The 26,508-nt window shown below is 44.7% G+C and overlaps 2 protein-coding genes across 2 annotated transcripts; one reads left to right on the top strand and one right to left on the bottom strand.

Annotated features, from left to right (window-relative positions):
• The first annotated feature begins 454 nt into the window (after window positions 1-454).
• On the top strand, window positions 455-10,085 carry LOC137349263 (zinc finger protein 16-like). The gene is made up of 2 exons (XM_068014779.1): window positions 455-540; window positions 1,219-10,085. The coding sequence occupies exon 2, from the start codon at window positions 1,572-1,574 to the stop codon at window positions 2,664-2,666; it is 1,095 nt and encodes a 364-aa protein (XP_067870880.1). The 5' UTR covers window positions 455-540; window positions 1,219-1,571; the 3' UTR covers window positions 2,667-10,085.
• An 8,304-nt stretch (window positions 10,086-18,389) lies between these two features.
• LOC137349282 (zinc finger protein 229-like) lies at window positions 18,390-24,414 on the bottom strand. Its single transcript, XM_068014818.1, has 2 exons — window positions 24,158-24,414; window positions 18,390-23,381 (listed from the first exon to the last, which is right to left on the bottom strand). Exon 2 carries the CDS (start codon window positions 23,030-23,032, stop codon window positions 22,190-22,192), a length of 843 nt encoding a protein of 280 aa, XP_067870919.1. The 5' UTR covers window positions 23,033-23,381; window positions 24,158-24,414; the 3' UTR covers window positions 18,390-22,189.
• Window positions 24,415-26,508: the final 2,094 nt, after the last annotated feature.

Here is a 26,508-nt window from a genome sequence, read left to right as displayed (position 1 = left end):
ATTTGGGGAGGGCAAACAAAGCAAGAGAATACACAATAAATGATAGGATACTGAGAAGTGTAGAGGAACAAAGGGACCTTGGAGTGCAAGTCCACTAATTCCTGAAGGTGGCTGGACAGGTCGATTATGATTACCCCGACTCCCTCTTAACATGCTGCAACCGCGCTCTCTGCCTCAGACCCTGCCAGCAGCGCCTGCTCAACTCACACCGCCCACCCACCCGACTGATTGACGGCAGCTCAGGACCAATAGGAAGAGCGGGGGCGGGACTGGAGGACCGACTGGCCGGATGGTCCTCCAAGCAATCGGAGTGAGACTGGGGCGGGTCTCGTATCAGCGAGCGCGTAGGGCCGCCCCCATTCTGCAGTCTCGCCCCCTCTTGCTATTGGTCGGGAGCCGCCGTCAATCACCCGGACATTGTGAGCTCACAGGTCAGAGGTCGCTGGCAGGAGCGATAAGTGCGCAGGCGCTTTGCGAGCGGAGCTTCTGCCGGTCAAAGGCCCGAGGTTAACGGCCGCTGGAACCAAAGATTAATAAACAGTAAGATCAAAGGACAAAACTTAAAAGGAAACTGAGCTCAGTTATAAAGGGGCCTGGGGGAGGGGAGGGAGGAACCATTTGGGACACAGCACAGGGCAGGAGGTCCCCCCCCTCCCCCACTCCCTGGTTCCACAAAGACTCCCCTTGGACTGGGCCACACCTGGGCAGGGCTGGCTCAAGGTGCAGGAAGCTGATAGGCTGAGCTGTGGACTGGGAGGAGTGGGGGGTTTGACTGACAGGCCTGGGGAGGGGGATATCAGGGCAGGTACACACACTGCTCCCACTTTTCCTCCTGGGATGTTTTACTGGAGTCGTATTACTGAGTGTTTCTGAACTCTGTCTCCCTATCCCGGTAATGTCGGTGGATTGTAGGTTGCTGTGAGTGTTGGTCACTATTGCCTCTCATTCTTCCTCCTTCTCCCACTCCGAGTTCCAGGCTGCAGGCATCAGTTTGAGCTGCAGTGAGATGGAAGAGAAACTGCTGGGTTTAACCCCGAGTACTTTTGTGCCCAGTCAGGCCCAACAATTTCCAATGTGAGATTGTGAAAGGAGGTAGATTGGAGGGGAATGTGCAGCAGGGCGCCTGCCGGACCATCCTGGATTAGGAAACAGGAGGGGATAATGTTGCTAATTTCAATCCAGACTGACAGTGATGACTTTTGTAAACTCCTTTTACAGGGTATAAGAATGGGAGGATTTGCAGACTGTCAAGCCAAAATTTCTGTCAAGATCTGACAGTCACTCAATTCATCAGGACCTGAATATCATCGGATTTGAATGTGGGGCTGAAATATTTGGCTATTCTGACTGTGCAAAAAGATTTCAAGCATCAGTGTGATTGGAAACAAACTGAGACACACACACACCTGAGTGAGAGTGTTCCAGTGACTGACTGTGGAAAGAGCTTTAACCAATTACACAGCCTGAAAAACATCACCATTCACAGCAGGGAGAAACCGTACACGTGTTCTGTGTGTGGACGAGGTTTCAACTGATCATCCAACCTGGACAGACACAAGGACACTTGCATCATGGAGAAACCATGGAAATGTGGGGACTGTGATAAGGGATTCAGTAACCCGGTTGAGCTGGAAACTCATCAACACAGTCACACTGGGGAAAGACCGTTCAAATGTTCTGACTGTGAGAAGAGCTTTAAAAGAACAAGGGATCTGCAGAGACACCAACGCACTCACACTGGGGAGAAACCATTCACCTGCTTTGAGTGTGGGAAGGGATTCTCTCAGATACCCAACCTTCTGACACACCAGCGAGTTCACACTGGGGAGAGGCCATTCACCTGCCCAGATTGTGGGAAGGGATTCACTCAATTATCCAACCTTCTGACACATCAGCGAGTTCACACTGGGGAGAGGCCATTCACCTGTCCAGAGTGTGGGAAGGGATTCACTCAGTTATCCAACCTTCTAACACACCAGCGAGTTCACACTGGAGAGAGGCCGTTCACCTGTCCAGAGTGTGGGAAGGGATTCACTCACTCATCCCAGCTCAATGAGCACAAACCAGTTCATTCTGATAACCGACCTTTTCAATGTTCTGACTGTGAGAAGAGATTTAAACGTAAACAGGAATTACTGGCACACCAACGCACTCATACTGGGGAGAGGCCATTCACCTGTTCTGAGTGTGGGAAGAGTTTCGCTCAGTTATCCAACCTTCTGACACACCAGAGAATTCACACTGGGGAGAAACCGTTCACTTGCTCTGAGTGTGGGAAGGGATTCACTCAGTTATCCAACCTTCTGACACACCAGCGAGCTCACACTGGGGAGAAACCATTCACCTGCTCTGACTGTGGGAAAGGATTCACTACTTTATTCAACCTTCTGACACACCAGCGAGTTCACACTGGGGAGAGACCGTTCACCTGCTCTGAGTGTGGAAAAGGATTCACTCATTCATCACACCTGCTGATGCACCAGCTTGTTCACACTGGGGAGAGACCGTTCACCTGCTCAGAGTGTGGGAAAGGATTCAATCGGTCAACCCACCTGCTGGAACACCTGCGAGTTCACACTGGGGAGAGGCCGTTCACCTGCTCCGTGTGTGGGAAGGGATTCACGCAGTCATCGAACCTGCTGAGACACCAAAGAGTTCACAAGTGACTGCATGGGTTTGATTCTGCTGTTATTGCTGCTGTTAATCACATCCAGAACTACAACATGACTGGAAGCCTGTTTCCAGTGGGGTTCCACAGTGGTTTATATCAATCATTTAGGCTTAAATGCAGGGGGCATGATTAAGAAGTTTGCAGATGAGATAAAAAGTGACTGTGTGATTGACAGTTAGGAAGAAAGCTGTCGACTGCAGGAAGATATCAATGGACTAGTCAGGTGGGCAGATTATGGCAAATGGAATTCAATCCTGAGAAGTGAGAGGTAATGTATTTGGGGAGGACAAACAAAGCATTAGACTATTTAATAAATGGTAGGACACTGAGAAGTGCAGAGGAATAGAGGGACTTTGGAGTGCATGTCCACAAATTCCTGAAGGTGGCTGGACAGTTAGATAAGGTGGTTAAGAAGGCATACGTGATGCTTGCTTTTATTGGCCGAGACATAGGATATAAGAGCTGGGATGTTATACTGGAACTGTATAAATCACTAGTTAGGACACAGCTGGAGTACTGTGTGCAGTTCTGGTCACCGCATTACAGGAAGAATGTGATTGTATTAGAGAGGGTACAGAGGAGATTTACAAGGATGTTGCCAGGATTGGAGAATTTTAGCTGTGAGGAAAGATTGGTTAGGCTAGGGTTGTTTTCTTTGGAACAGAGGAGGCTGAGGTGTATAAAATTATGAGGAGCTGAGTTAGAGTGGATAGGAAGGAGATATTTCCATTATCAGAGAGGTCAATGATCAGGGGACATAGATTTACAGTAATTGGCAGAAGGATTGGAAGACAGTTGAGAAATCTTTTCACCCAGAGGGTTGGGGGTTTGGTGTCTGGAACTCACTGTCTGAAAGGGTGATCGAGGCAGCAACCCTCATCACATTTAAAAAGTACTTGACTATGCAATTGAGGAGCCGTAACCTATGAGGCTCCTTCTGTGTTATAACTTTTCTACGTTTCTATTATGACATTTGGGGTTTGTTTCTGCTGATAGAATAACCCCTATAACTTGGCTGGAGTTTAATATTCTGGATAAAGGTGAAGCAAATCAACCTGATTTCAAGCATAGTGCTACAGATCTTTGTCTTTCCCACCTGAGTGTTTAGTATCACCTGGCTGGAGCTCAGAATGGACAGTCTGGGGGGAGGATCGTATGGCAGGAAGAGAACTTCAGCCTGAACACAGTCCTTCAGGATCACACTGATGGGGACAAATGGCACGTTGGTCTTTCTCATCTCTTCACTGACAGCAAAGTCCCCGTGTGGGTTGATCCTGAGGCCTGTAAGAAATGTGTCTCAGCTGCTCTCTTCCATGTGTTATGAAGGTACTTCCATGCCGGATGTGTTTTTTGTAAAAGATTGTGGAAATTGATTCATTTGAAAGACTGACGAAATTTCATAGCTGCTGGACTTGTGTTTTGTTTCAAAAAAAATCCTTACTGGCAGTCACATGTCTTAAGCTAAGTAAGCAGCAGGAGCCTTGGTGACGAGGTGAGTTGTTTACAAAGAAGTGACATGTCAAGATTTATGGTGGTCAAGAGTTGGTTTTGTTTCTGGATAATCTTTTGAGTCAGTTGAGGGTAAGCCTTCTCAGAGAGAAGCCACCAGTTCATTCTTTTTCCATCTCTTTGAGAAACCCTGAGATTCCAGTGTGGAAAATAGAGAAACTGATGCTACATTTCTCCTGAAAAGCCTGTCAGACGAATCCTCAACGTCGCTTGAGAAGAACTGCTCCCAAAAGGATCCCAGTGACAACTGCCTATGAATATCTGGACGTCAGATGAAAGAGCCAGCGGAGAACATCCCATATCTTATTTTTTTTCTTCAAGAATTGACAAGGATTTTGCCAAAGTTTATTTATGTCTTTTTTGTAAAGAGATTGCTGCAGGGAAAACTTCTTTACTTTCTTCTTTCACCTGTGTGTGTGAGCAGTTTGTGTTGGGTTAATTTAGGAGGGAACATTCATATTTCAACCTGTGCATTAATAAGCTTTGCATCTTTATTGAATAAGTCTGTTTTATAATTTAATAATTTTGTTGTTCATTAAAAAAAACCTGTTTAGTGGATTTTATTCTGAAATTTAAAAAAAAAGGCATATTTAATTGGCCGTGTCGGCAATTGGGTGAAACATTTAAATATGTGTTGTGAGCCATGGAAAAGTGGAACTCGAGAAAGACAGTGCACTCTTCCAGCCTCAGTTGTAACATATAGTTAGGGTCTCATCTAGGATAACCCAAAGCCTATGAAATGGAATTTTAAGTGGGATAATAATAATTGAAAAGAGGTAAAGGAAAGCACCTTGTTTCTTGTGCATTAGAGTAAAGTTTACACTACCAGAATAGCTTTGTCAGTTGCTATGACCTTTCTGGAGAGGGAGGTTTTATCCCTGAGTGATTTGCAAATCTTAACCAAGCCTAGGCTAAAAGCATTGGCAGAACAATTGGAGTTTGAGTTAAAAGCAGGAGCTAAGAAAGCAGATATAATTGAGGTAATAGCAGGGCATTTGAAATTGGAAGAAGGAAAAGGCAATCCAGATGGTTGTTCAGTTGAATTGGCTAGAATTCAGTTGCAGATGAAGCAGCTTGAACAAGAAAAAGAAATGAGAAAACTTGAACTTGAAAGAGAAAAAGAAAGGAAAAAAGAAGAAAGAGAGGAAAAGGAAAAAGAAAGGGCATTTCAAAGGGAGCAAGCAGAGCAGCAGGAGAGAGAATAGGAAAGAGCATTTCATAAACTGGAACTAGAATTACAAAAGAAAAATAGAAGAGAGAAAGAGAGCAAGAAACAGTATTTCAAAAAATAACAGAAACTATAACAAAAAGGTGGCCTTGACTCCAGAGAAAGTTCTGAGGAGGAAGAATCTGACTCCAACCCAGGACCCAGTGGGGGGCTGTTTAAATTTGTGCAAGCCCTCCAGAAGTTTGAGGAAAGTGGCGTAGAGGCATTTTTCATTTCTTTTGAAAAGCTAGCTAAACAGATGAGGTGGTCAAAAGAAAACTGGACACTGCTCATACAAAGCAGGTTGATTGGCAGAGCTCATGCAGTTTATGCCATGCTTTCTGAGGAGGCTTCTGCAGATTGAGATGGCAAAAAAGGCTATTCTTGCTGCTTATGAGTTAGTCCCTGAAGCTCACCGACAGAAATTTCAGAGCCTCTGGAAAAAGCCTGGGCAGGTATATGTAGAATTTGAGAGGGTATATCAAATTAACTTTGATCGCTGGATGTGGGCACTAAAGGTAGAGGCCACATATGACTCCCTTTGGGAAATAATTCTCTGGAAGAATTAAAAAATTCGCTCCCTTCGTTACTAAGAACCCAGGTAGAGAACTAGAAGGTTTCAACAGCCAGACAGGCAGCTGAGATCGCTGATGATTACGAGCTTGGTTGCAAGCCCAAACCCTTTTTCTGTCACTCCCACAAACCCTACAAGGTGGGAGGGTGAAAGGAAGGCAAGTAGCTGGGGACAGGAAAGGATGGATAGCTCAGGATCTCCTTCTCAAGCAGAAAGGAAGGTGCTGAGTGTGGAAATGAGGTTCAAAAGCCTAAGTATTACCACTGTCACATGGTGGGACACCTTCGTGCCAAATGCTGCAAGTTATGAGGTAAACTAATGGAACTTATTGGGCTACACAAAGCCAATGCAGAGAAAAGGGCCCTGACCTAGAGTACAGCAGATCAGACTGTAGCTTTGACTGCAGCTGTAAGGCCAAGTAGAAAAACCACTGTGAGTGTGGTGGATGTGGACAAGATAACCTGAGAGTTATAGGGATTTTTTATCAAATGGAAAAGTAACTCCTTATCCCACAAGTGAGACAGGTAAACCTATAGTTATACTTAAGGATACAGGAGCCACCCAAACTCTTTTGCTGGGGAAGGCATAACCTTTCCACGATAAGAGTATATTGAATGCCAAAGTATTAGTGAATGTTTTCAGTGGGAAGTATATACCCATACCTTTGTATCAGGTGCACCTGGGGTGTGACCTAATGTCTGGAACGATAACTGTAAGAGTTGTCCGTAGTTTGCCTGGAGACGGAGTTGACCTACTGCAGAATGATTTGGCCAGAGTGAAGGTTGTAGCTTCTCCAGTAATCATGGAAAGACCACGTGAGTTCAAGGAGGCAGATAGTTGCAGGAAAAGAATTTCCTTTGTGTGTAATGACCCAAGCAATGGCTTGTTACATTGTAAAGTTACATTGTCGGAGGTCAGATTGACACTACAAACAGATAGGGGAATATCTGAAACTTTCTTTGGTGATTTGGATAATCCAAAGGAAATGTTCAGTAGGTCTTCTAGGATCAAGGCTCAGCAAGCCGATCCGGAATTAAGTGGCACAATCGGTTCTAACTAAAGCTGAAGCAAAGGGAGTTCCAGAAGGATTCTATATTAAAATTGGAATTCTGATGAGGAAATGGAGACCTCCTCACAGACTTGCAGACAAAGAATTGACGGTGGTTCAACAGATAGTGGTACTGCCAAGTATCGCTGGGAAATATTAAGGATAGCCCATGAAATTCTTATGGCAGGACATGTGGGGATCCAGAAGACCCAATCACGCATAAGTTGACATTTTTACTGGCCGGATCTTTACAAGGACGTGTTGCAGTTTTGTAAAACATGGGAAAACCACAGCCTGCCATAAAACCGGCACCTCTAATTCCCATACCAGTTTTTGTGGAACTATTTTGTGGGATATTAGTAACTGTGTTGGACCTCTACCAAAAACAAAAGTGGGACATCAATATATACTCACTATTATGGATATGGCTACTCAGTTCCCAGAGGCTATTCCATTGAGAACAATTTCTGCTCAGGTGGTAGAGAGTTTAACCCAGTTTTTCATGAGATATCAATTACCAATTGAGATCCAGTTGGGTCAAGGTTCCAATTTTATGCCTAAAATTTTTCAGGAAGCCATGAGTAATCTGAATATAACACAGTTAAAGTCCTCAGCATACCACCCACAGTCACAGAGGCTTTATGACGGTACCACAAGACCCTCAAAACAATTATCACGGCTTATTGTCATGAATATCCTCATGATTGGAACAAAGGGCTGGAATTTCCTTTGTTTGCCACCAGGGATTCACCTAATGAGTCTACCAGTTTTAGTCCTTTTGAGTTAGCTTATGGACATGAGGTAAGAAATGCTCTAAAACTAATCAAAGAAATGTATTTAGAACAGAGGGATGATACTTTCATGTTAGATAATGTATCCATGTTCCATGAGTGGTTCACGAGAGCTTGCAAAGTGGCTCAGGAACACCCAAAAGCTTCACAAACAGCCATGAAGGAATGTGCAGCCAAGCATGAGCAGCAATCCGATACATGTTGGAAAATCACCTAATTGAATCCAGTTAAAGCAATTGGAGTTCCCTAGTTGTATTAGTGTCTAAGCCTGATGGTTCATCTAGATTTTGCATAGATTACAGAAAGATTAATGCAGTAACAAAGGCAGAATCCTACCCAATTCCTTGCTTGGAAGACTGCCATGACAGATTTGGCAGAGCCATGTTTTTTACCAAAATATATTTGTTAAAGGGATATTGGAAAGTTCCTTTAACACCCCAGGCTAAAGAAATATTGACCTTTGTCACCAGATGCTCTTTTCCAATGCCAAGTGATGCCATTTGGGCCAAAATTGTCCCAGCAACTTTCCAGAGACTAACGAACTTAATGGTAGCCAGTGTTCCTAACTGTGTTGTTTACCTTGATGATGTGCTGGTACACAGTTACACTTGAAAGGACCACTTGGAACAATTAAAAGCTCTGTTCAGAAAATTACAGTTGGCTAATTTGGTGATAAACCTTTCCAAAAGTGAATTTTAAAAGTGCGGCTAACCTACCTCAGGCATACAGTAGGGAAAGGACAAGTGTTGCCAAGAACAGCAAAAGTATAAGCATTGATGGAGTTCCCTGCCCCTAAGATTAAACAAGAAATCATGAGGCTTTTGAGGATGTTTGGTTTCTACCACAAGTTTGTATCAAATTTTAGCACTAAAAATACTCCACTGATGGATTTGCTAAAAAAAAAGAAAACCAATGTAGTCTGGTCAGGAAAGTGCTAAGCATCATTTGCGAGGCTGAAAGCCATTTTTGATCAATGAACCAGTGTTGGCTGTCTCAAATTTCACTAAGCCCTTCAAGGTAGCAATTGATGCTAGTGACCTGGGGGTCAGTGCAGTCCTGTTACAAGAAGATGAATCGGGCAGAGAGGCCAGTGGGATACTTTTCCAAAAAGCTAAATCGACACCAAAAGAGATACTGTACAGTGGAAAAAGAAACCCTGTGCTTACTACTAGCTGTTAAACATTTTGAAGTATATGTCCACCATGATTACAGAAAGACACTGGTATATACTGATCATAACCCCCTGGCCTTTGTGGAAAAATCCAGAATGCCAGACTATTCCAATGGGGTTTAACTATTGCAGTCCTACCACATAAAGATTATCCACATTATGGGGGAAAACAATGCAATTGTTAATGCTTCGTCTAGAGTTAATCTTGATTTGAGTTATCTGGTTATCTGAGCACAAAGATGGTGCAGGGTATAACTATCTGTTACAGGTAAAGAGTGAATGTAAATGAGTGTGTAAAATCATTTTTTTCATCTTCTGTTTTTTCCATACTTTGGAATGGAACACATTAAAAAATGGCGTTTCATTCCTCCAAGGATGGAGGTGTTCTGAAGGTGCTTCCATAACTAATATGTTTTTTGATCACTCGTGTAAATGATTGAGGAAATTGATTCATTTGAAATTCTGAAGTGATTCCAATACTGCTGGACGTTTTTTTTTAAAAAAGGTCATTGGAAGGACTTCAGACTTTATTTAAAAACACACCCTTACTGGAAGTGACATGTCTTAAGCTAAGTAAACATCAGGAGCCTTGGTGATTAGAGGAGTTGTTTACAGAGAAGTGACATGTCAAGATTTATGGTGAACAAGAGTTGGTTTTGTTTTTGGATATTGTTTTGAATCTGTTAGGGGTAAGCCTGCTAAGAGAGCGGCCACCAGCTCATCCTTTTCTATCCCTTTGAGAAACCTTGAGAATTCAATGTGGGAAATAGAGAAACTGATGCTGCATTTCTCCTGAAAAGCCTGTCACACGAATCCTGGATGTCGCTGAAGCGAACTGCTTCAAAAACGATCCCAGTGACAGCTGAGTATCTGGACGCCAGTTGAAAGGGCCAGTGGCGAACATTCCATATCTTATCCTTTTTTTCTTCAAGAAGTGACAAGTATTTGACCAAAGTTTTTTTTTGTTGTCTTTTTTGTGAAGAGTTCGCTGCAGAAAAAAACTTCTTTATTTTATTCTTTAACTGGTGTGTGCAAGTATGCGTGTTGGGTTAATTTAGAATGGAACTCTCATATTTCAATCTGTATGTTAATAAGCTTTGCAACTTTATTGAATAACTCGTGTTTTATAATAAATGAACTATTTTCTTGTTTATTAGACATCTGGATTTTATTATGAAATAAAAAAATAGAATATATTGTTACGACCAGGTGAGAAAGAGGTCCAGGGTTCCCTTTCAGCCTTCACCTGGTCTTACTGTAACAGGGTTTATTTTTAAACACACCGTGTTTTTGGCTCCCCCTTGATGAATCCTTGTTCACCGCTTTTCAATTATAAGGCAAAGAAACCAACACAAACAGACTTACATAGGCTTAAAGAAGAAAAGTTGAAATTTATTAAACGTAAACTCTAATTCGGTTAACGCCTATGGATACACGATGCACCCACGCTTGCATGTATACATGATACACACATGCAAATAGAAAAAGAAAAGAGCAGAAGAAAAAGAAAGTAGGAAGGTTTGAGGCAATATCTGAAGAGTTGTTGTTACGGTTCTTCGAACACACTGCAGAGTCCTTGATTGCAGGTAGATCTTGCTTTTCGTTGGGGCCCAGTATTCTTCTTAAACCTTGTTGGCTGTAGGAGACTGTAGGAGATCAGTGGATTCAGAGGCTTGTGAGAAAGAGATTGGAGCAGACAGGAGAGAAATCTTCTCAGTCCAGGAGCATTCTGCTTTCTGCCCAAACTGTTTGTACAAATTCAAAAAACTTAGGTTAGTCATGCAACTAGCTGGTTTGACCATGTCCGTTTGTGTATTCGGCCATCTCAGCAGTCAACCTGGAATGCGAGCTCCCCCACCTTCAACGTCTGGTAATCAAAAGTCCATTGTGTGTTGAATGCATCAGGGAATGGCTGCTTTGTCCTTCCAAACACTGTCTGTTAATATGCAAATGTCTTTTCCAGCCACAGCTGATCGATTTAACAAGTCCTTTCTTCACTCCAGCAAGAGTTTAAATTCTGCATTCATGACAAAATTAATGTGCCTCATTCTTGGCATGTGGAGGCCTAGCATGACAATATAATTGGCCGCATTGGTAACTGGGTAAAATATTTAAATGTGACCCATGGAGAAGCGAAACTAGAGAAAGACAGTGCACTCCTCCAGTCTGGGTTCTAACCCATGGTTCAGAGCTCCTGGGCACAGAACAGAAGGCTCCTTGACAAATGTGTTTAGTGTCAGGAAGAACAACAGTGAATGCTGGAAACGTGCTGTCAAATCAGAGATTGGTGTAAAACTGGGATCTGTTCCTGACTGAAAATGAAACAGTAGGTTGAAGTTTCCAGTCTGAAAATGACTTGGTAATTGGTCTACAAATATTTAACATGTTTGTGTGACAGTCCTGAGTCTACCATTTTAAGGCAAGGGTTAAGTCATTTGAAATAAAACTTTTGTATAATAAATTGGTTAATGTCTGCATTAAAATAACAGATGGAGGAGTTCACAGGAAACTGTTCACTGCTGGTACAATTATACAACAGACATTTGATCTCCAGATAAAGAAGGACCTGCAGTGTGTTTCCAGGAATTCCCTGTTTTATTGATGTTTGAATGTGAGAAACCAGGATAACTAAAAAATACATAACCTGGAACATCCACGGGGGTGCGAGCCTCACAGTTACTCTGGGATCACTCCCGCTGTGGAACTCCACCACTGACCCTGCTGAAGGTTGTAGGCTCAGGGAGTGAGGCCTCCAGGAGTGGACTTTAAGAAAGTTGTGTTTCAGTATCCTGACAGATACATGGTGAAGAACCAGAGGAATCCTTACCAAGGAACTGTCTGGGGTTTTACCTGCCAGTATAGGTCAAGGACTAGAAAAAATTGGATGCCCACCAAAGCTACTAAGCATCATCACCTCATTCCATGACAATATGAAAGGCACAATTCAACATGGTGGCTCCTCATCAGAGCCCTTTCCTATCCTGAGTGGCGTGAAACAGGGCTGTGTTCTCGCACCCACACTTTTTGGGATTTTCTTCTCCCTGCTGCTTTCACATGCATTCAAGTCCTCTGAAGAAGGAATTTTCCTCCACACAAGATCAGGGGGCAGGTTGTTCAACCTTGCCCGTCTAAGAGCGAAGTCCAAAGTACAGAAAGTCCTCATCAAGGAACTCCTCTTTGCTGACGATGCTGCTTTAACATCTCACACTGAAGAGTGCCTGCAGAGTCTCATCGACAGATTTGCGGCTGCCTGCAATGAATTTGGCCTAATCATCAGCCTCAAGAAAACGAACATCATGGGGCAGGACATCAGAAATGCTCCATCCATCAATATTGGCGACCACGCTCGAGAAGTGGTTCAAGAGTTCACCTACCTAGGCTCAACTATCACTAGTAACCTGTCTCTAGATGCAGAAATCAACAAGCGCTTGGGAAAGGCTTCCACTGCTATGTCCAGACTGGTCAAGAGGGTGTGGGAAAATGGCGCACTGACACGGAACACAAAAGTCCGAGTGTATCAAGCCTGTGTCCTCAGTACCTTGCTCTATGGCAGTGAGGCCTGGACAACGTATGTCAGCCAAGAGCAGCGTCTCAATTCATTCCATCTTCGCTGCCTCCGGAGAATACTCGGCATCAGGTGGCAGGACCGTATCTCCAAAACAGAAGTCCTCGAGGCGGCTAACATCCACAGCTTATACACACTACTGAGTCAGCGGCGCTTGAGATGGCTTGGTCATGTGAGCCGCATGTAAGATGGCAGGATCCCCAAAGACACATTGCACAGCGAGCTCGCCACTGGTATCAGACCCACCGGCCATCCATGTCTCCGCTTTAAAGACGTCTGCAAACACGACATGAAATCCTGTGACATTGATCACAAGTCGTGGGAGTCAATTGCCAGCATTCGCCAGAGCTGGCGGGCAGCCATAAAGGCGGGGCTAAAGTGTGGCGAGTCAAAGAGACTTAGTAGTTGGCAGGAAAAAAGACAGAGACGCAAGGGGAGAGCCAACTGTGTAACAGCCCCAACAAACAAATTTTTCTGCAGCACCTGTGGAAGAGCCTGTCACTCTAGAATTGGCCTTTATAGCCACTCCAGGCGCTGCTCCACACACCACTGACAACCTCCAGGCACTTACCCATTGTCTCTCGAGATAAGGAAGCCAAAGAAAGATAGGTCAAGGTGTGAATGATGCCCGACTCCCTGAACTGTCTAACAATGAACGCAGTTTGGAACAAGATGAATTTAGTTTCCAGGAGAATAGGGACAAATATCACCCAAACCTGAGAGAGACAAAAGCAGCCATTAGAGAAACTGTGAGATCTTCAGAAAAGAAGATGGTTCACTATTGTGTTGATAATAGCAAAAACTTTTCCATCTACTTCAGGAGTCAGAGACATAGTAACATAGAGTTACATAGAATTACATCGAGTACATAGAGTCACATCAAATCAACAGCAAAGGTTCTCAGATTTTTGGTTGATCCCATGTTCCAATGGATTAGTAATCACAGATCCTACCCCATCTAAATTATACCACAAACTCCTTGTACATTTACATTTCTGAATGTAAAGTTCATCAGTGTCCTGTTAAAGGGACTGACAGGAAAGTTTACCAGGTCTGTTCGATATAGTGAACATTGATGTGATTGGTGATGTGAAAACTTTTATCCTCCCTTCAGCTGAAAGGTAACCCGACAGGAAATATCCACTGAGTCTCATTGTAAAATTAATTAAATAATGAAAATGATACATTTGTGTTTAATTCAGCTTTCTCTCACCTCCCAGTGGGTCTGTCCTGTCCTGTCACTGCTGGGTCAGGCCCTGTCCAGTTCCACCAGCCCCGATAACATGGACCATCTCGACATTCATGTGTGAGAAAGACAATCCCAGAGCTGATTTGCTCCAAATGAAATTTCATGTTTAATTGAAGGGCCTCATTTCACTCGTGGTGCTGGTTTATTTCTTGAGGGTAGGATTATCATTAAAATGACAACATACACTGTGTCCACCCATCATTCTCCCAGACGCACGCACCATTACCTCACAGTCAGGATCATGTGTCTATGAAGGGGAGGTTGTTGTCCTATCTAGACCACCCTGAATACCCGTTCTCCATAACTGTAAGGAATAGAAGGTCCTGGGATTGAGACAGGAGCCACAGGGAATCAGTCTCAATGATCCTGTAAAATAGAGGAACATGAGTGGGAGGAGGCCATTCAGCCCCTTCAGCCTGTTCTGCCATTCAGGTACATCATGACTGATCTGTATCTCAGCTACATTTACCCAGTTTGGTTCCATATCCCTTAATAATCTTATCCAAGAAAAATAAATCAATCTCGAGTTTTAACATTGACTCTATCTATCTATCTGTCTCTCTCTCTCTGTTAGTTGCTCATTCTCTGTCTAGCTGTGTCTGTTGCTCACCCTCTTTCGCTTTCTGTCAGTCTCTCTATGTCTTTCACTCTCTCTCTCTCGCTATCTCTCACCCCCTTTCTGACCCTTTCTCTAACTTGCTCAGTCTCATTTTCTATTCTGCTGACATTGATTCTCCACCTCAGACACAGAGTAGCTGCCACTCCAAGGTCAACACAACACCCAAGATGAACCCAGGACTGTGACCTCATACAGAACACAATCGGACCAATGTTCCCAGTCATTTCCAATCAGGGTCCGTGAAGCTGACAGTGGATAAGAACAACATTAACCAGAGTGGAAGGAAATCAAACTCATCCTGGTGTGAGTCAGCTGCTGACTTAAAGCCCCACTGACCTTCCATTTGTCTGATATCACCATCTTCTTACTGTATTAGGAAAAGACTGACTTGAGTGCAGCAGAAATGCTGCTTTATCCAGAAATGTAAAAACTGTCACAATATAAATCCCAATTTAATTTTAAACATGTGAATGAAATGATTTGAACGAATTTCCTACAGGTTTAGCAATTGGTTTATAATGTTGGCACCTTCAGAGAGTCTCATCGACCTAAAGGCTCCTGTTAAATACATTTCCTGAATGGATTAACATTTAAAACCAGGTTTTCAGCCGTGATCCTCTATTCACACATGGAAGGTGAGAGAGATGCTGTGGAAAACACACAAAGTCCAGTAGCTGCAAGTGATGAACAGACTAGATTTTGTGTTTAGCGATTCTGGGCATGTTACCAATATCTTCCCTGGATATCAAGGCTGGGAGGGATGGTGAGCTGGGACTTGTCCATGAGAGTAACTGAATATCTGAGAACTGAAATAATCTAGAGTTCGAAAGGAGAAAATACACAAAAATGAAAAAATTGGGTAACAGGACATCAATCAAGCACTTGGAGGAAGCACTGAGGGTGGAAAGGGGGCAGAAAATACTCTGGGTGGGGGACATCAATGTCCATCACCAAGAGTTGCTTGGTAGCACCACTACTGACCGAGCTGGCCGAGTCCTAAAGGACATAGCTGCTTGACTGGGTATGCGACAGGTGGTGAGGGAACCAACAAGAGGGGAAAACATACTTGACCTCATTCTTGCCAATCTGCCTGCTGCAGATGCATCTGTCCATGACAGTATTGGTCGGAGTGACCACCGCACAGTCCTTGTGGAGACAAAGTCCTACCTTCACATTGAGGATACCCTCCATCGTGCTGTGTGGCACAACCACCATGCTAAATGGGCTAGATTTAGAACAGATCTAGCAATGCAAAAGGGCATCCATGAGGCACTGTGGGCCATCAGCAGCAGCACAATCTTTAACCTCATGGCCGGGCATATCCCCCACTCTGCTATTGCCATTAAGCCGGGGGACCAACCCTGGTTCAATGAAGAGTGCAGGAGGGCATGCCAGGAGCAGCACCAGACATACCTCAAAATAAGGGGTCAACCTAGTGAAGCTACAAACCAGAACAACTTGTATGCCAAACAGTGTAAACAGCATGCAATAGACAGAGCTAAGCAATTCCACGCCAATGGATCAGATCTAAGTTCTGCAGTCCTGCTACATCCAGCCGTGAATGGTGGTGGACAATTAAACAACTAACTGGAGCAGGTGGCTCCACAAATATCCCCATCCTCAATGATGGGGCAGCCCAGCACATCAGTGCGAAAGATAAGGCTGAAGCATTTGCAACAATCTTCAATCATCAACAATCATCCATCTTGGCCTCCTCTTTAGTCTCCAGTATCACAGATGCCAGTCTTCAGCCAATTTGATTCATTCCACGTGATATCAAGAAATGACTGAAGGCACTGGATACTGCAAAAGCTATGGGCCCTGACAATATTCCGGCAATAGTACTCAAGACCTGTGCTCCAGAACTTGCTGTGCCCCTAGCCAAGCTGTTCTAGTACAGCTACAACACTGGCATCTACCCGGCAATGTGGAAAATTGCCCAGATATGTCCTGTACACAAAAAGCAGGACAAGTCCAACCCGGCCAATTACCGCCCCATCAGTCTACTTTCAATCATCAGTAAAGTGATGGAAGGCGTCATTGACCGTGCTATCAAGCAGCACTTGCTTAGCAATAACCTGCTCAGTGTCGCTCAGTTTGGGTTCCGCCAGGGCCACTCAGCTCCAGAGCTCATTACAGCCTTGGTCCAAACATGGACAAAAGAGCTGAACTCAAGAGGTGAGGTGAGAGTGACTGCCCTTGACATCAAAGCAGCATTTGACTGAGTCTGGCATCAAGCAGCCGTAGCAAAACTGGACTCAGTGGGAATCAGGGGGAAATCTCTCTGCTGATTGGAGTCTTATCTAGTGCAAATGAAGATGGTTGTGGTTGTTGGAGGTCAGACATCTCAGCTCCAGGACATCACTGCAGGAGTTCTTCAGGGTAGTGTCCTAGGCCCAATCATCTTCAGCTGCTTCATCAATGACCTTCCTTCATTCATAAGGTCAGAAGTGGGGATGTTCGCTGATGATTGCACAATATTCATCACTCCTCAGATACTGAAGCAGTTTGTGTATAAATGCAGCAAGACTTGGACAATATCCAGGCTTGGGCTTAAAAATGGCAAGTAACATTCATGCCTACAAGTGCCAGGTAATGACCATCTCCAACAAGAGAGAATCGAACCTTCTACCCTTGACATTCAATGGCGTTATGATTGTTGAATTCCCCACTATCAACATCCTGGGGGTTACCATTGACCAGAAACTGAACTGGACTGGCCATATATATACAGTGGCTGCAAGAGCAGGTCAGAGACTAGGAATCCTGCGGCGAATAACTCACCTCCTGACTCCCCAAAGCCTGTCCACCACCTACAAGGCACAAGTCAGGATTGTGATGGAATACTCTCCACTTGCCTGGATAGGTGCAGCTCCAACAACACTCAAGAAGCTCGACACCATCCAGGACAAAGCAGCCCGCTTGATTGGCACCCCATCCACAAACATTCACTCCCTCCACCACCGACGCACAGTGGCAGCAGTGTGTACCATCTACAAGATGCACTGCAGCAACGCACCGAGGCTCCTTAGACAGCACCTTTCCAAACCTGTGATCTCTACCACCTAGAAGGACAAGGGCAGTCGATACATGGGAACAGCACCACCTACAAGTTCCCCTCCAAGTCACACACCATCCTGACTTGGAACTATATCACCGTTCCTTCACTGTCACTGGGTCAAAATCCTGGAACTGCCTTCCTAACAGCACTGTGGGTCTACCTACCCCAAATGGACTGCAGCGGCTCAAGAAGGCAGTTCACCACCACCTTCTCAAGGGCAATTAGGGATGGGCAATAAGTACCAGCCCAGCCAGCGAGGCCCACATTTCAGGAAAGAACTATTTTTTTAAATCAGTCTCCTCCTGGGGAAATTAAAGACCTGACAAAGTGTTCATTTGAAACAACATTAATCCATTTGACAGATATAAGAATATTAAACTCCAGCTCAGATGTAGTTATTAACAGGAGGACAATTAAACTCCAACTATCAGAATGAACATGGTTCAGTCCTGGATGTGATTAACAGCAGAATCCAACCCGAGCAGTCAGTTGTGAACTCACTGGCAAAGGAGTGTTTATTCACCAATTGCATGGATAAGTGCAGCTCCAACAACATTTAGTAAGCGCGACACAATCCAGGACAAATCAACCGCTTGATCGGCAGCTCATCCACCACCTAAACATTGACTCCCACCACCAACATCGCACAGTAGCAGCAGTGTGAACCATCTACAAGATGCACTGTAACATCTTCTTGAGGCTCCTTCGACAGCACCTTCCAAACCTATGACCTCTGCCACCTAGAATGACAAGGGCAGCAGATGCATGGGAACATCATTACTGTGAGTGTCTCTCCAAGCCACACACCATCCTGAAATGTGTATTATGGGATAGAGAAGTGTCAAGCAAGCACCCCAACCACCACCCCCCTCCCTCCTCCCCACCTGCCAAGAATGAGGAAAATTAATTTTGCTACATGAACATTGATTTTAAACTGCTGATGATGAAGAAAGAACTTGCTTTAAAAAAACAATTGGAGACTTTGGCTAGAGAGAGACATTACCACGTCCACAGACAGTACTTCAAAGGACAAAAGGGCTATTCCCTGCTCCAATTTAATCCACAATTGGCTTTTGATTACCAGACGTTGAAGGTGGAAAGGCTAGCATTCCAGGTTAACCGCTAAGATGGCCAAATACACAAACAGACATGATAGGACAGGTCTGGTCACATGGCTGGCTGACTGTTGGACTTTTTCGAATTTGAATTTCCACCACGGAATTTGAAATCAGAAAGCACTTTGCTCCTGGACTGAAAACATCTCTCTCCTGTCTGCTCTCATTGAAGACTAAGAGAGAAAAGTCTCCTATAATGAACAAGGTTTAAGAAGAATACTGGGCCCCAACAAAAAACAAGACTACCTACAATCAAAGATTACAGCGAGCTCGAAGCACAGTAAAAGAAAAAAACCCTCTTCAGAGATTGCCTCAAACTTCTTTACTTCATTTTTCTTCTGCTCTTCTCTGTCTCCATATTTGCAGACCCCTAAACACCTTTGTCACCTGGTCGTAACAGAAGTTTAATCCGAGTTAGAAATTCAAACAGGCGCTTCACTGCAGACAGGTTGCTATGGCAACACTGACAAGACATTTCATTCCACAGAATCAGCTCATTGGAAACTCTAATCAGATCAGGGGAAAGGACAGGGTTTGTCTGTTATTAAACACAATATAAACTGAAACCAGATTGAGGATTAGATTAGACTATAATGTGTGATGGTTATGCCTACAATTGTGAAACAATAAGAAATAACAAAAAGAAAGTTTTTTCAGAGAAACAAACCTTTAAATGTGGGAGGACAATTTGATAAAGAGTTTGAAAAGCACATGGGATCCCAGGTTTTATAACTCGGGGTGTAAAGTACAAAAGGACAGAGGTCATGTAAACCTGTACAAATCATTGGTTAGGCTGCAGTTAGAATATTGGGTCAAGTTTGGGGATCTTACACCAGGAAGGATGTCAAGGCCATGGAGAGGGTGCAGAAGAGATTCACTGAGATGATAGCAGGGAAGAGAGGCTTTAGTTATCAGGAGAGATTAGAGAAACTGGGGCTCTTTTCATTAGAAGAAAGGGTCATTGGAGATCTGAGGGAGGAGCTCAAAATTTCATCCGGTAAATGAGGAAAAACTACTTCCACTAGTTGGTAGGTCAGTAACTAGAGGACATCAAATTCAAATCATCACCAAAAGACTCAGACTCGGGATGAAATATTGAGCAGACTGTACAAAAATATCTGGGACACTCACTGTCCCTCTGGAAGTGTGTCCAGGAAAGAAACAGATGGGTTTCCCTTATCATTATGTTCAATGTTGTTCTTATCGATGTCAGTGCCTGGAAATGGGGCATTCAAAGCACTGCATGTCTGCTTCAAGCACTCTCCAGTCAGATACAGCATGGGTTAGATAAAGAGTAAAACTCCATCTACACTTTGTCATCAACGACTCCGACGGCAGGTATAGCACAGGGTTAGATATAGAGTAAATCTCCACTACACCGTCCCATCAAATACTCCAAGGACAGATACATGTGCATGTTACCGATACCTTCCCTGGATACCAAGACTAGGAGAGGCACTCTGCAATATACAGGGAGCTGGGACCTGGCCATGAGAACAAGCGAAGATCTGAGAATTGAAATAATCGAGAGTAATGAAGAGGTGTTAGTCGTGGCTCAGTGTTTACATTCTCATCTCTGAGTCAGTAGGTTGTGGGTTCAATTTCACATACAGAGTATTGAGCACAAAATCTAGGCTGATATTCCAATGCAGCACTGAGGGAACACTGCACTGTCAGAGGTCCCGTCTTTCACATGACACCTTCAACCAAGACCCCATCAGTCCTCTCTGATGGACACAAATGATCCCATAAAGTTATTTTGAAGAGCAGAGGTGTTCTCCTCAGTTTGCTGTTAATATTTATCCTTTAAACCACATCACTAATGTTACAGCCACATGGTGAGATTTGGTTGGTTTCCACTGTTCAACTCCCACCTGACCACAGCAAGTGTGTTTTGTTATAAGGGTTTAGCCGCTCAGTGTTTTATTTGTCAAATAAACAGACAGTGACAGGATTTCTTGTAGGTTTTAAAACAGAAAATCAATTGTTTATTGATCAATACGCCTTATCCTGAAATTGCTGCAACCACATTCACTCACACACACAGACACAAGAGACAGAGAGGGAGAGAGGGCAAAAGGGCAAAGCAATTATAAGTGAGGGGAGGGTTAGATTTCGGGAAGTTCATGGTAAACCTGTTGAATTCTCTTGGAAATCCAGTTCTCGTTGTTTGCAGGCCTGAGATGTTTTTAGATTTCTCTCTTGGTTGAAAGTTCAGTTGAAGTCAGTGGATCACTTCTAGTTCACTGCTGTATAGAGTAGATACAGAATTCTGCAGCAGGGCATGTGCTTTCTGGTTTGATGGAAACAAGCTTCTGGACTCTGCCTTTTTTCTCGGGTGTCTCTCTCTCGGCTGCTTTTTAAAGTAAAGCTGTATTACTTCTCACCTCCGGGGAGGAGACGCTTTGGTCTCTCCCCAGTGGTGATTGCACAATGGCCCAGGACGCAGCTACTTCACACCTTCTTTGTTTCAAAAGAACCCATTCAATTTTGGAATATTCTAGGATGGGTGCAATTGACACCTCTTAGCTTTGAAGAATAGTTTTCTTTGTAAATTCAAACTGTCTAACAGAGACAAAGTCCAAGTCCTTTTCCTTCGGCAGCCATTTTGGAGCATTGTTCACTTTTCAAAAGAAAGGTCCATTCTTTAAATAAAAAGTCAGTTTTTATAAATCTTCAGTTATATCCATAACCTTTCGTTATCGCACCTCTTGTGCGTGAGACACTCCGAAAAGATTATGTGGTCATAGTCTCCTTTCTGTTTGTGGGTGTTGCTGTGCACAATTTTCCTGCTGTATCTCCAACATTAAAAGGACTTGCATTTATGTAGCGCCTTTCATGACCTCAGGATGTTCCAAAGCATTTTACAGCCAATGAAGTACTTTTAAGGTGTTGACACTGTTGTAATGTAGGAAACACAGCAGCAAATTTGCACACAGCAAGATCCCACAAACAGCAATGTCACAATGACCAGATCATCTATTTTACTAATGTTGATGAAGAGATAAATATTGACCAGGACATTGGGGATAACTCCCCTACTCTTCTTTGAAATAGTGCCACAGGATCTTATACAACCACCTGAGGGAGAGGATGGGGTCTCAGTTTAATGTTTCATCTGAAAGACAGGACATCCGACTGTGCAGCACTCCCTCAGTATTGCAGTACTGGAGTGCCAGCCCTGGATTTTGTGCTCAAGCCCTGGAGAAAACTTGAACCCACAACCTTCTGACTCAGAGGTGAAAGTGCTACCCACTGAACCACAGCTGTCAACAGCACTGAGTACACATCAAAAGAAATTCATTAGCTATAAAACACTATGGGACATCTGATGTCATAAAAGGCGCTATACAAATACAAGTCTTCCATTAATAAAGGAGAAAAGGCCCAAAAATGGAACAGTCAGTAACAGAACATCAGTCTCCTCTTATCTGAGAGAAATCAATAACTCGAACACTCTGTTTGATCTCAAGCTGATCAGTTTGATATATATCCAGAATATTAAACTCCAGCCCAGTTACAGGGATTATAAATGGAAATAAATTGCAACATGGTCCAGTCCTGGATGTGATTAACAGTAGCAATAACAGCAGAATCCAATCCCTGCCATCACTTGTGAACTCGTTGGTGTTTCAGTAGGTGGGATGACTGAGCAAATCCCTTCCCACACATGGAGCAGGTGAATGGCCTCTCCCCAGTGTGAACTCGCTGATGTATCAGCAGGGCAGATGAGTGAGTGAATCCCTTCCCACACACAGAGCAGGCGTATGGCCTCTCCCCGGTGTGAGTGTGTCGGTGTCTCAGCAGGGTGGATGACTGACTGAATCCCTTCCCACACTCGGAGCAGGTGAATGGCCTCTCTCCAGTGTGAGTGTGTTTGTGTCTCATCAGATCATTTCTGCTTTTAAAACTCTTCTCACAGTCAAAACATTTAAAAGGTCTCTTGTCAGTGTGAACAAGTTGGTGTTCAGTGAGGTTGGATAACTGAGTAAATCCCTTCCCACACACAGAGCAGGTGAACGGCCTCTCCCCAGTGTGAACTCGCTGGTGTCTCTGCAGGTTGCATGACTGAGTGAATCCCTTCCCACACTCGGAACAGGTGAACAGCCGCTCCCCAGTGTGAATTCGCTGGTGTGTCAGCAGGAGTGATGACCGAGTGAATCCCTTCCCACACTCAGAGCAGGTGAATGGTCTCTCCATAGTGTGAACTTGCTGGTGTATCAGCAGGGCAGATGAACTGGTGAACCCCTTCCCACACACAGAACAAGTGAATGGTCTCTCCCCAGTGTGAACTCTCTGGTGTGTCAACAGGTTGGATGACCGAGTGAATCCCTTGTCACACTCTGAGCAGGTGAATGGCCTCTCCCCAGTGTGCCTGCGTCGATGAACATCCAGTTCTGATGGGTAACTGAATCCCTTCCCACAGTCTCCACATTTCCATGGTTTCTCCATGATGCGGGTGTCCTCGAGTCTCTCCAGGTTGAATGGTCAGTTGAATCCTCGTCCACACACACAACACGTTTATGGTTTCTCCCCGATGTGAATGATGCAATGTTTTTTCAGGCTGTGTAACTGGTTAAAGCTCTTTCCACAGTCAGTGCACTGGAACACTCTCACTCGGGTGTGTGTGTGTCTCGGTCCTTTTGCAGTCACACTGATGTTTGAAATCTTTTCCCACAGAGAGAACAGACAAACATTTCTCCTTCCACATTCAAAGGCCGATGATAGTCAGGTCCTGGTGAATCGAATGACACCATCAGATTTTGAGTTTCCCATCTGCAAATCCTCCCCTACTCATACCCTGTAAAAGGAGTTTACAAAAGTCATCACTGTCAGTCCAGGATAGAAATTCAGAAGAGACAAACATTTCTTTTAGTTTCAGTTTCCTGTCTGTAAATCCTCCCCTTCTAAGCCCCTGTAAAAGGAGTTTACAAAAGCAATCACTATCAGTCCAGGATAGAAATTCACAACATTCTCTCCTCCTGCTTCCAGGCCCAGGATCACCGCGCATGCACCCTGCTGCGCATTGTCCTGAGGGAGGCAACACACCATCCTGGAGTCACGTCTGTGGCTGCAGAAATGCCTGTCTATTCCCCTATCACATCTCCTATCACTACTGCTCTTCCAGTCTTCTTAGTGCCCGCCTGGGCAGCTGAGCCGCCCATGGTGCCATGGCCTTGGCTCTGGCTGCACTCCCAAGATGAACCGTCACTTTCGCAGTGACACCAGCTGCTGCTCATGCTCCGAAACCCGGAGCTCAAGCTGCTGCAACTGATGACTCTTCCTGAACAACTGGTTATCCAGGAAATCGCAATTGTCCTGGAGTTCCCACATAGCACAGGATGTGCACCCGGGAGGTTGGAGCGGCCCTGCCATTCCTCTATCTATTCAGTAATAAACCTTACCAATACTAAAAAAAAACCTTCTTACTTAAACCTTACCACTTCCCTTCTGTTGGTGTCACTGAAATCTAGGGAAGCTGGCCCTTATTCTGAAGAAAACTGGAATGTTTAATTTCCAGCTCCTTGGACTAACTTCCTAACTTTGGAGAAAGGGAAACAAAGTTACAATACTTACCAGAAGCAGAAACCGGGAAGTGGCGCCTAGGATGGAAGAGACACTACAGCATCGTTTTAATGGTGCCCCCGGGGCCCTCGCCGCACGTCCGCTGAATCCGGCAGCTCTGATTCAAGGTCTGAGAGCCTCTGAGCCTCGGCCCGCTCAACTTCCTGGAGCCACAATGCGCACGCTCCGCGCAGTCAGGCGGGCACGGGGGGTCCCGCGCCTGCGCGTTGCGACCCTTCTGATGGAGATAGGCCGTATTCACCCGCGGAGCATTCTGGATAGTGTAGTCTGCCATATACCTGAAATAGAATGGAGGGTAAGTTCATGTATAATACTCATAGAAAAATTTAATAGTGTCAAACATTGAAAATATATTAAAGATGCGAATTATTAATAATAGTTATTATTAAATGTTGACAACCCAACCACTAGGTGGTGGCACACTGGCACATGCGCAAATGCACCCTCATCGACTGAAACGTCACTCTCTGCGACGTCTCAGGCCGTTGCCAGTATTAAAGATGGTGCTATAATAATATATTTTATTTATTATTAAAGATGGTGCTGCTCGGTTTGTCACAAAAATACAGATTCAACCAAACTATCGTCGCGATTGCTACCGAAATTGCCGCTTCTCTTTCCCGCGCTCTCCCCCACCCGTCCGCTCGCCCCTCCCCCAACCAGTCGGTAAGCGGCGGCGGAGAGGCTTCAGAAACAACCGGTGTAGGTCTCAACACCCCCAAGAAGAAGCTCCCGGTTCCGCATTTGGACCCGAGCACAGCGGCAGCTGCGGGGCTTCTCCTGGTGACAGGCCCGGGTTTAACGGCCGCTAGATTTGCAGCTCTTTTGGAGGAAATAAAGATTAATAAACTGTAATATCAAAGGACAAAACTTTAAAGGAAACTGAGCTCAGTTATAAAGGGGCCTGGGGGAGGGGAGGGAGGAGCCATTTGGGACACAGCACAGGGCAGGAGGTCCCCCCTCCCCCACTCCCTGGTCCCACAAAGACTCCCCTTGGACTGGGCCACACCTGGGCAGGGCTGGCTCAAGGTGCAGGAAGCTGCTAGGCTGAGCTGTGGACTGGGAGGAGTGGGGGGTTTGACTGACAGGCCTGGGGAGGGGGATATCAGGGCAGGTACACACACTGCTCCCCCTTTTCCTCCTGGGATCTTTTACTGGAGTCGTGTTGCTGAGTGTTTCTAAACTCTGCCTCCCTATCCCGGTAATGTCGGTGGATTGTAAGTTGCTGTGAGTGTTGGACTACATTGTCTCTCCTTGTTCTTCCTCCTGCCACTCCGAGTTCCAAACTGCAGGCTCTGGTGGATTGATGTACATGAAATGTTTACTCTCTTTCTCTCTCCACAGATGCTGCTTGACCTGCTGAGTATTTCCAGTATTTTCCCCTTTTATTTCAGATTTCCAGCATCCGAAGTATTTTGCTTTTCTTTTATCACAGGCATTGCTCACAGAACCGAGTTGAGAAACACAGACGGACTAATTAAGAGACGGTTTGTATCAGGGTGGGTGTTGGATGCAGAAATCAGTCCCTGAACTCCTGTGATGGTCTTTGCATCTGTTTGAGCTGGAGTGGAGGTGGAGGAGAAACTTGTTGGGTTTAACCCCAAGTACTTTTGAGTCCAGTCAGGCAAAACAATTTCCAATGTGAGACTGTCAAGGGAGGTAGATTGGAGGGGAATGTGCAGCAGGGCGCAGGCACGACCATTCTGGGCCAGGAAGCAGGAGGGGAGAATGTTGTGAATTTCTATCCTGACTGACAGTGATGGCTTTTATAAACTCCTTTTACAGGGTATACGAACGGGAGGATTTGCAGATGGGAATGTCAAGCCAAAAGTCATGTCAAGATCTGACTTGATTCATCAGAACTTGAATATCATCGGCTTTTGAATGTGGAAGTCGAAATGTTTGAGTATTCTGAATGTGGGAAAAGATTTCAAACATCAGTGTGACTGGAAACAAACCGAGACACACACACACCCAAGTGAGAGTGTTCCAGTGCACTGACTGTGGAAAGAGCTTTAACCAGTTACACAGCCTGAAAAAACATTGCATCATTCACAATGGGGAGAAACCATTGAGGTGTTCTGTGTGTAGACGAGGCTTCAACTGATCTTCCAACTTGGAGAGACACAAGGACACCCGCACCAGAGAGAAACTGTGGAAATGTGGTGACTGTGGGAAGGGATTCAATCGCCCATCCTGGTTTAAACTCATCGACGCAGTCATACTGGGGAAAGGCCGTTCAACTGCTCCGTGTGTGGGAAGGGATTCACTCAGTCATCTGACCTGTTGACACACCAGTGAGTTCACACTGGGGAGAGCCCGTTTAAATGTTCTGACTGTGA

The sequence above is a fragment of the Heterodontus francisci genome, chromosome 34, assembly GCF_036365525.1.
Source record: "Heterodontus francisci isolate sHetFra1 chromosome 34, sHetFra1.hap1, whole genome shotgun sequence".
In the NCBI taxonomy this organism is placed as follows: Eukaryota; Metazoa; Chordata; class Chondrichthyes; order Heterodontiformes; family Heterodontidae; genus Heterodontus; species Heterodontus francisci.
The sequence above is the reverse complement of the archived record's forward strand: the minus strand, read 5'-3'. Positions and strand labels throughout refer to the sequence as shown.